Source organism: Trachymyrmex septentrionalis, unplaced genomic scaffold, assembly GCF_001594115.1.
Source record: "Trachymyrmex septentrionalis isolate Tsep2-gDNA-1 unplaced genomic scaffold, Tsep1.0 scaffold121, whole genome shotgun sequence".
Classification (NCBI taxonomy): Eukaryota; Metazoa; Arthropoda; class Insecta; order Hymenoptera; family Formicidae; genus Trachymyrmex; species Trachymyrmex septentrionalis.
The window spans coordinates 426,197-436,618 of NW_017304341.1; the positions used below are offsets into that span (position 1 = coordinate 426,197).

Here is a 10,422-nt window from a genome sequence, read left to right on the forward strand (position 1 = left end):
AAATAAGTCAAAAATAATTTTTTAAAATATGAATGATTCGACGATACGCAGCACCAATAATATCTTTAATATAATATTATTTAACTAAATAATTTAAATTTGATTTTATAAATAAGTAAATCTATATTTATTAAATAAAGATTAACCGCAGGATTTAATATAAATATGTGACCTGCTTTAACATTTTTATTTTTTTTACAAGGAAAATTTATAAGTAGCGAAACGGAAGTGCTAATTGCTTAAGATTTCATAATGTCTCCGACTGTAAGACAGATGCTTAAGATAAATTGCAATTATGTAAGTTGCACTTCATGTAAAGAGAAACCGAGAATAGTATTTCTTTAGAATCTCAACTGATAAATAAAATAGAATAAAAGTTATATAAAAAAGTTGTATGCATTAACAAAATAATTATGTGTAGCCCTTTATATAGTAAAATTTATAACCAAATATTTTGGAAACATGTAGTATAAAATATTAATAATATATTTTATAAATTGAGTTTATGAAAAAAGTAGCGTGCAAATAGACTCGCAAATTTTGTGTATTTTGATTTTCTTGACAAAGTGAAAGAGTAACAAGTAAATTTCTTGAGATCTTCTCTTTGTTCCGATTTTAGAAGCAAATATAAAAAGTTTTATAACATGTTTGCTTCATTGTATTAATTAAAAATAAAAATCAATGTGATGAGCATTTTATTGACAATTGTTGACAAAGAACATTGTCAGAGGAAATTCTTCAGATTTATTTGAATGATTTATTGGTGCGATAAACTTAATTGGATTTGTAGATTAGATTATTGTTTATTGTGTGCATGTCAAATCTGCGTACAAATACAAAAAGTTTTCTAATTTTTATTTTTTTGATTTTTTTAATCAAGTCAAATATTTAATAATTACAACAAATATTTAATAATTATATCTAAATTTATTTATTAAATTTATTAAATTTGGGGTTCCAAGTAATTGATAGTAATTATATATCTATGTCTGTATTCATGCATCACTTTTATCAGTAAATACATTTAATTCTGAAGTTCTGTAATATATGTAAACTATGTGCTCTCCTATACCCGAATTTGTCTATAAATGAAGTGTGAATACAGACTATAGTTTATGAAGATACAGTACAGTATATTCACAATTTTAATAATAATATTCATTACTGTTAATAAGTAAAATTATAATTGCAATAAATAGGGTAAGTTTAAAATCTCACTATATGCATTATCGTTTATCGTTTATCGTTTCACTCGCTTTTGATTTACGAATACTCGTGTTGTAAACATGCATGAGATTAGGTCGGTGTCTTCTGGTTCGAAAAGTGTGTTGCGTAACGGATGTATTTGCGTACATGGAAAAGTCATTGTTACTGTCGTTACATTATGCTAAGGTATCTGCCAAGAGTGCGAGATTTATTATCTCTATTAACGTATTAATAATTATGCGACTCATAATGAAAGATAACGGCTTTATTATGTTCTGCATTGCACGCACGTGTCTCATTTTCAAATTCTCACGCTGCAACTTAAGCTTACACAGGAATACTAAAAATTAAATGCATCCGTAATCATCAGTTTCAACCCAAAAATAATAATAATATCGTAAAGCGTTTGCCACGTAACTTCTTTTTCTATACGCTACATATTATATCATTTGATGATATGTTTATATCGTTGTCTATACCGTACGTGATCAAGAATGCAAGTCACCGTCACAAGTTCTCGCTATCATAATAACGACGTGTTATTTTTCCGTTTAAGCATTGCATTTCACATTGATTTAATTAATATAAGAAGATCAGTGATATTATCAAATCACTTTATTTTTGGGCTACGTTTCTTAAAGTTAAAAATATGACTTTAAGAACATAAATACGATAGAAAATGTCTTCTGTCAGATGATGTAACACTTTTCTAATACTGTTTACAATAATTAACTTTTTTGTGAGACCAGCATTATGAGCAAAAATGAGCATCAATGACAAAATGAGTCTTAAAAATTGACACAGTAGGCAATAATGCCACGCATTCCTGTTTTTTTTCTTTCATAGGAATCATCATTTGTGTAAAATATAAATGAATGTTATGAAAATTTCTAGAATATTTTACTTTGAAACGTTTCTCGTTGATTTATATACTGTTTTTTAAGTCGCAAGCGTGTAACCTAACAGCCTTTTTTTGAAAGATTTTTTTAAATAAGAATGCCTTCAACCTCAATATGACTATTTGACATAATAATGCAACACTACATAAAGATTAGGTGAGTTTATAGTTTATGGTATGCAGTATCTGTCTTACAGATTAGTTTACGCTACACTCCGACTTTATGTTTAAATTAAAAAATATAAAAAATATAATATAAAAAATAATATAAAAAATAAAAACGAGACAATTATAAATAAAGCAGATTTAGGAAACTAAAAAATACACAATGATATTATCAATAATGTATCTATTATTTAAATTATGCACTTTACAAAATAAAATTGTAAGAATTTTATTTTTGCATCTTGGAAATTCGTTTTTAGCTAATTTATATATAGAAATAAGGTATAAATATATGAATTATGGGTTTTTACTTTTTTAATCATTTAACAAATTATGTTTTCATCAGTATTAATAAAGTGCAATGTTTTGTTTCCGAGAAATAAAGGGGTGTCTCTTTAAAAGACCTACATATGTCAATATCAGCGATTTTCCTCTATCGCGACGCTTTTATCGCAAAACTTAATTCTCCGGAACGCTCTCCCTGAAATAGATGCAAAATATAGCTGATCTGACAAAGCAAGTAGAAATCGTTTTAAATGAAAGCTGTCAAGAATTTTGACGGGATTTAATTGTCAACGCTGTAATGTGCATCAATTATCGCATTTTTTTCTTTGCCGCAAATAAATCTCTATGCTAGCTCTATACTTAATTTTGCACGTTGTAATGTTGCTCTTAGAAGAATTCTTATTTATTGAATGGTATCAAGCTTGAAATCTGAAGATATCAGTAGAAATGAAGATAATAAATATAAAAAGATATAAATAAGATATACCTGAAGGTTTACAAATACTATATAACTAGTTTTATAATTTATAACGTTCACTATATTTATGTCTAAACTTTATGAAGTTTAATGAGATAAGTGTATTTTAATTAAGATTTTAAAAAAGGAAAGACTTTGCTCAATCTTTTTAGAGACTACTGGAGATATGAGTAAAGACTGTGGAATATGTGGGATTTATCCCAGATGGTTGCGAAATCGAGCCACCCCGAGGACCTTCATCGTGGTATATGGTTTACTGGGCACCGTCCAGGCAATGGCCTTCATCTACATTGTCGTCACCCTGACGACTCTGGAGAAGAGATTCAAGATTCCCAGTCGTACGACTGGTGAGTCTCACTTCCGTAATCACATATAATAAAATTTCACGACGAGAAGCGACTGTGCATTACTTTGGCAAAGGTACACATCGTTTACCGGGTACGAATCCACGCGTCTTTGCGATCGGAACTCTGTACGGTGATCAACTAATCTCGGCGTGGCGCTTAAATAACTGTTTAGAGAAAAACTCAGACGTGAAGTAAATTATTCATACTAGACACCGTGCTTTATCTCGACACAGCAGAACTTTGAACGTCATCTCGTCTTAATCGCCTTCAACCTCGGATCCCATTGCCGGCAAAGCCGAGCAGTCGAGCATTCGCGGGTATACTCGCGTTTAAGTACTCGTACTTGCACACGTACGAATCGCGTTTCCGTGTGCGTCTATCTAGTAGGTAAGTAGTGTGTCGCAATCATAGAAGTGACAAATCTGTCGTACAACGAGCGCTATATATGCATTAAAGAGCGAAGACACGCGGACGTACATTACACAATTCTGTAGTCTGCCGAGAGACCCGAAATATTAACACATTTCCTAGAAAAGCGTTTTCATCATTCTGGAAGAGACGTGATTTTATTATAAAATTAATAGTTTAATAGTTTAATAATAGTTTAATAAACAGAGAGAGAGAGAGAGAGAGAGAGAGAGAGAGAGAGAGAGAGAGAGAGTACATCTTTTTTATTTTTAAAATATTCTGAGGTATACATATATGTGTACACATATATACAATTCTAATATTTCTTCATGACAGGATTCAAAGGATTAAGAGTAAGAGAATATTCTGTGAGTAAAACTTATTGAAGCTAAATGATAATATAATCCTTTGTTTACAATATGCACAATAAATTTGAATGAGCAAGCTATTGTGTTAACCATATTTATGACGACTAATTTTTTTAATTTAATAAAAATTATTATTTCTTTTTAAATCTGAAATCTGTTTTCAATATTTATGTAATAGCAGAGTAATAAAATTTATTATATGTACGTAGAATTTATTTGGCACTAAAGAAAAAGAGCTTCGATTATCGCTCATATTGCTTTTTATAATAGATAAATAATATGGATATATTTTATGTTAATAGTACCGCGATATTACGATTTTTCGTGTACGTACATTGAGTTAAACGGTAGCTTCATTAACTTCAAACGATCGATACGTATCTACGGTAATTTAATATCTGAATAGCGTTCTCCTTGGATGTTACAAGTCTGTTACAAATCGTACAGCTAGAAATAACCTTAGACAGACCACATGAGGGTTTGAAGACTTAGACGATTTTTGACTTTCAATTACTTTGTCGATTTCACTTCAAATTCGAACGTATACAAAAAAACATATGTAAAATATTTTTGATTATGTAATTGTATAATTGTATCCTTAAATGTTAAAAGAGTATATCAGAATTTTTTCAGATCTTTTTTAGAGTCCGAAAATCCTTTAAAAAAACACAACCGTCCTTCAGGGATATAAGTATTCGGACTAAATGGTGAAATTCAAAATCGTCAGCGGAAGGTTGATTAAATATAAACTTTAAAAAATTTTATTTTGTGCCAAAGAAATTTTATGTAACTATATCCAATCCTATTAAATCGAAGAAAATTGTTAAAAGGAATAGAATTTGAAGAGGTAATCGAAAGGCAACATAAATATATCACGTGTCCGTGTAATGTTCTTATTACCATAGGATTGATTCTTTCGGGTAACGAGATCTCTCAGATTTTGTCCCTGATCTTGACCTACTACGGAGGATCCAGTCATCGGCCAAAATGGATCGCGGTTGGGGTTAGCTTGAGCGCACTGTCCTGTCTCGTTTTGGCTCTACCGCACTTCATATACGGTCCTGGAAAGGACGCCTTGGCATTGACGAAGGAATATCTGGATCAGACCTTGCTGAACATGACAACTGTCCCGAAAGATCTTGCGATCTGTCCTCGTACAGACCAGCCGGAACTCTGCGACGCCGAAACTAAATTGAGCATTAGTTATCTTCCTCGACTATTAGTTTTTCTATCTCAATTTATCCTTGGTATCGGAACTACCCTTTATTACGGCTTGGGACAAACGTATTTAGATGACAATACGAAGAAGAAAAATACACCCATGCTATTAGGTGAGCATTAGTGCCAAATTCTGTGTTATTATGACTGATTTTAAATTAGAAAAAAAATATATTGCGAAAATCTAAAAATATCTTTGCTTGTAAATACAAAAAGTAAAAGTGCTTCTTGTCAACGTGCAATAACTAATCGTCTTTCTTAATAAATCTGATAAGTAAGTAACGCTGTATCTTAATGATTCAAGATAAGTTTATTTCTAACGTCTGGTTATTCTTGGAACGAAATATTTGATATTCGATATCTGATTTTTACAAATATTATGCGTTTATTGTGAGTGCTTTTATAATTATGTTTTTAATGATAAATTTTTCAAAAGATACAATTTATTACGATACAGTAATTGTTACATTATCGAATTGGAATAAAATTGGAATAGAATTTAATAGCAATAAATTCTAATTTTACCTGTAAGGCTTTACATTCGCTTTACGTACCGTGGGTCCGGCGATCGGATTTCTATTGGGCTTTGGCTGTCTGAGTTTATACATAGACCCAAAGCTCACTCCTGTTATTACGAAGAAAGATCCGCGATGGCTAGGTGCATGGTGGCTCGGTTGGATCATTCTTGGCGTTACGATGGGTATGTTCGCCGTTTTGATTGCTATGTTTCCACGTGATCTTGCCAAATCGAAAGATATTTCTAAGCAGGTAATTCATATTTGATATTATAATATTGTTAAAATTAAGAAGATCTTTTTATCATAATAAACAGCATAAAAAAACATTAACAGCCATTTTCTAAAAAAAAAAATAAAAAAAAAAGAAAATATTTATAGTATATTATAAAATCAATATCTAAAATTCAATATCTTCTTAAATTTAAATAACAAATTAATAATAAAACAGAATTAAATCAATTTTTATTTGTCGTAAAAATATATTATTTTAAAAATAATCCATATATTGTTACCGCTGAAATGTATAAAGATAAATAATAAAATGTCAAGGGTTAAGAATGCAACAACAAATTGATATATGTGCTAATGTTTAATATTTTAATTTATATATATATAAATCTGAAAAGCTTAATCGATATCAATTTTTTTTTAATATTAGGGATCATTTTATAAATTAAAATGATAAATATATATACGACTCGCGGAGGATTGCAAGTTCCTATAAATTAATTAACGAAAATTTTACTTTAGGATGGCGAAATACCTTTGAAGTTAGATTTAGTGCTGGAGCAGAAGCCTCCGATACAGATGGAACCCGCCAACCCAAGACCCTTGGAAGCTGAGTATATACCGACAATCCGTGAATTTCCAAAAGCTTTGAAACGGTTGTTAACGAACTGGCTATTGACCTGTAACAATTTAAGCGCTGTATTTTATATTCTCGGCGCTTCTGCTTATATCACGTTCATAGCGAAGTATCTTGAAGTCCAATACGGTACATCCGCGGCTGGCGGTATTGTGATAGCAGGTACATATATTAATTTACATAAACGTATATTAATTATTTTATGAGTTATCTTGTAAAATATTTCATCCAATAACGTTTAATTACTATCAAGAACGTCTTCAAGATTTGTCTCAAGGTGATGTTCTCAAGGTAATGTCTAGCGTTAACTTTTTCACATGACTTTTCTGCTAAGAAATAAAATCGGAACCGCTAAGAAATCAAATTTTTTGTGACAAAAAATGTTTTTCGTTAGAAGCATTTAAATAATAATTATGCACTTGTAACATGTTGCTTCATTCTAATTTACAGGTCCCATATCGTTAGTTGGTATGGTATTAGGGTTTTTGTTATCGGGATTAATAATTAGCAAATTCAAGCCAGGTCCCAGACCGCTCCTCGCATGGAACGTAATCGTCGGCATTTGCTTCGTCCTAGGACAAATAGCATTCATATTTCTTGGCTGCACAGATGTTGGAATCCGCGGTATAGACTTGACTACTATGCAGTGAGTATTACATAAAAATATATTATATAATATATTTTTTAATAAATAAAACATAAACAATTATAATTTGAAATAGACCGATGCGAATAAATCTAATTAAATAAGAGAAATCCGGTTTTTCGATCGAAGTAGATCTTAGTGCTTAAGTATTTCTGTGTAAATTTACATACACATCTGATTCTGGAATCCAGGCGCCGAAATTTTTTTCGGTCTTGAAAAGCAATTATAAATTAGCATTTTGTCTAATTACTAATATCGTAATCTGATGTACAATTTTTATCTGCTCGCAGAATGAATTTAACAGCTGATTGCAATACCGACTGCAATTGTGTAGGCATCAAATATTCACCAGTCTGCCACGAAGCGTCAAAGACAACCTTCTTCTCTGCCTGTCACGCAGGATGTCGAACGATCCTGGACGACAAACAGTTTGGAAACTGCAGTTGTCTACCAATAAATGAATCAAGCTCTATCGTAGATTTGGATCATTTCAGCTCCAGAGACCAGTCATTCAGTTTTATTTCGAAACAGCAGATATATGAGTTCGACTCGCAAGCACTTCCGCCGATCTTTGATAAGGTCAAAGCTGGCCCATGCAGCAGTGACTGTACCCGGCCGTATTTACTCTTCACGGTGCTCAGTTCTGTGATTCATACGCTGGGCTGTTCCGGAAGAATCGGTAATGTCCTGGTGAATTACAGAAGTGTCGAAAAGAAGGACAAGAGTTTTGCCCAAGGCATCACGCTGATGATCATCTCGGTGCTGGCTTTAATTCCGGGACCGATTATCTACGGGGCTATTATCGATTCGACTTGTTTAATATGGGAGGAATCCTGTGGGACTAGAGGAAACTGCTGGTTCTATCACCGTGACAACTTCCGATTCTTAGTGAACATTTCGTCGGCCGGTGGGTATCGTCGAGTTTAATGACCTGTTTGTTACGTGTTTTATCAACTGATTAGATAAAAAAATAAAAAAAAAAAAATCGCAGTATGATAAGAATGGTTTGATTGAACAATGGACAAAATGATATTATTGATTACTCATTCGAATATTATTTCACCATTTGATTTCGTCAGCTTGATTATAAAGAAGTGTGTTGTTACAGGATTTACCATGATAGGGGTATTACTCGATGGTGCAGTTTGTTATCTCGGTAAAGATTTGGATTTGTATGGCGCCGCGGAGAGTGACAAGAGACGCGAGTTCGTGAAGGAAAATGTTACAACTGATAATGTAGACAAGAAGAAGGAAGTTAATGGAAATGTAAATCAGAGGACAGAACAGAGTCATCTATAACGCTTGCTGCTGTCCGATAGTGAACAATCGAATGAGATTCGTGGAATTGCTTTAGGTACCTGAAATTCCGGGGCTTTCGTGACTGACGCCGAACACTCCGATGATTTGTAGACAGTGCAATGATTCTATTAGCGACAAGAGACGTAAATTGTGTAAATAATTTTATTATAATGCAATAATTATAATTGATATAACTTTTAGATTCTCGGGATCGAAAACTGGGAACTATCGTTGTTATAGTTTTGTTGTTAAACCTTTATTTGTAAATCATGCTCATTTTTATTACGTTGTAAATAAATTACGTTTACTTTTTGTTAACACGTTACCCTCACGCTTTATCGCGTACTGTTCCAACGTCGCAAATTTTTTATTTTTATTTTTTATCAGCAAAGAATTGGTGAAAATTTTATTAGGATCTTTCTTTCGGTACACATATAAAGATTTTAGAAAAATTATTCATACATTAATAATTATTTTTATTTTTTTCTACAATTTTTGATCAAGTAATATTGAACGATTTGTTGTTCCGATAAGGGTATTCACCCTTCGTTATTTTATTGCTCACCAAATCTCCCGCAAGCAGAATATAAACGCATCGCGAGACGAAAGGGTTTATTCGGAAAACTACATTGTGGATCGGTGAATTGGACTGTGCTCGCTCCTCAGCTTTAGAATGAGAGGGGAAGGGCGTCGAGACGGTGGAAGGTGGAGGTAAAATCTCGGGGCTTGTCTTCAAGCCACCGAAATTCAGGGGTTTGGCGGGGCATACGGGCTACTACCGGACGGAGGGATTACATCCCACGAGGCTGAAGGTAAAAAGGGAGTTTTTGTTTGAGAGCCTTTTAATTTTTAAGCCCACCCAACTAAAGCGGGCGGCTTGGCCCGTATAATGAATTCCGCGACGTTCCCGTGACGTCAGGTCGTCCCTATTGATCGCATCCTTTGGAACACCATTAGAGGATGCGCTTCGGCATTACGATTAAGCGTTCTACCTTATTCCGTTGCAAATAAGGAAAAATGAGATTTGCAAGGCGACTAAGAATGTCTTTCTGAACATTGATGAGAATGAGGATTCGTTGCTCCGTTGTTGATAACAGTAAAGCGAAGTGCAATAGGATTTATGAAAAATTCTCTATCGATTTTTACTGTTTGAAGTAATTTGATTTAAAGAAAAAATGCATATATAAGAAAAATGCTATAATTGTTTTATATAGCATGCACATAATTTTATAGAAATTACCTGGAGATTTTATACTTAATAATTATTTATAACTACTTTACAATCTTAAGAAGGATAGTTTATTTGTATAAATTATTGTTTATTATTTACAATTTTTCTGATAACATCTTTCAAATATCTAAAATTTTCAAATACCGAGAATATACAAAATATATGCGTATATACTCAATACAAATTTTTATTATAAGAACATTATCTATAAAAATAATGGAAATTATCACTTCTTCGTGCCTCGACCTGGTATTGGGAAGTTTTGCTGTTGTGTGTACATGGTTGCATTGTGCATGACCCTGACCCATCTTTCATATAGACCTCATCAACGTCTTCTAAGTCGAGGTACAGTCCGATCAGACTAGAAGCGAGGTTGCCCGATAAAGGACAGATGCGTGTGATATAGATGACCGGAAGCAATCGGTTTACTCACCTTCCACCACTTCTAAGCTTAAGGATCGTGCCGCTTTTATTTTCGATTATGCTTGAT

At 32.6% G+C, this 10,422-nt stretch overlaps 1 protein-coding gene across 1 annotated transcript in view; it reads left to right on the forward strand.

Moving 5' to 3' along the window:
• LOC108755107 (solute carrier organic anion transporter family member 5A1) overlaps window positions 1-8,999 on the forward strand; it is a 9,453-nt gene extending 454 nt beyond the window's left edge. The window contains exons 2-8 of the mRNA XM_018497918.1: window positions 3,185-3,379; window positions 5,061-5,486; window positions 5,906-6,141; window positions 6,642-6,918; window positions 7,207-7,402; window positions 7,693-8,309; window positions 8,511-8,999. Of these exons, the coding sequence (XP_018353420.1) occupies window positions 3,199-3,379; window positions 5,061-5,486; window positions 5,906-6,141; window positions 6,642-6,918; window positions 7,207-7,402; window positions 7,693-8,309; window positions 8,511-8,701 (2,124 nt within the window). The 5' untranslated portion in view covers window positions 3,185-3,198 and the 3' untranslated portion in view covers window positions 8,702-8,999. The remainder of the gene's footprint in view (window positions 1-3,184; window positions 3,380-5,060; window positions 5,487-5,905; window positions 6,142-6,641; window positions 6,919-7,206; window positions 7,403-7,692; window positions 8,310-8,510) is intronic.
• The last annotated feature ends 1,423 nt before the right edge of the window (window positions 9,000-10,422 follow it).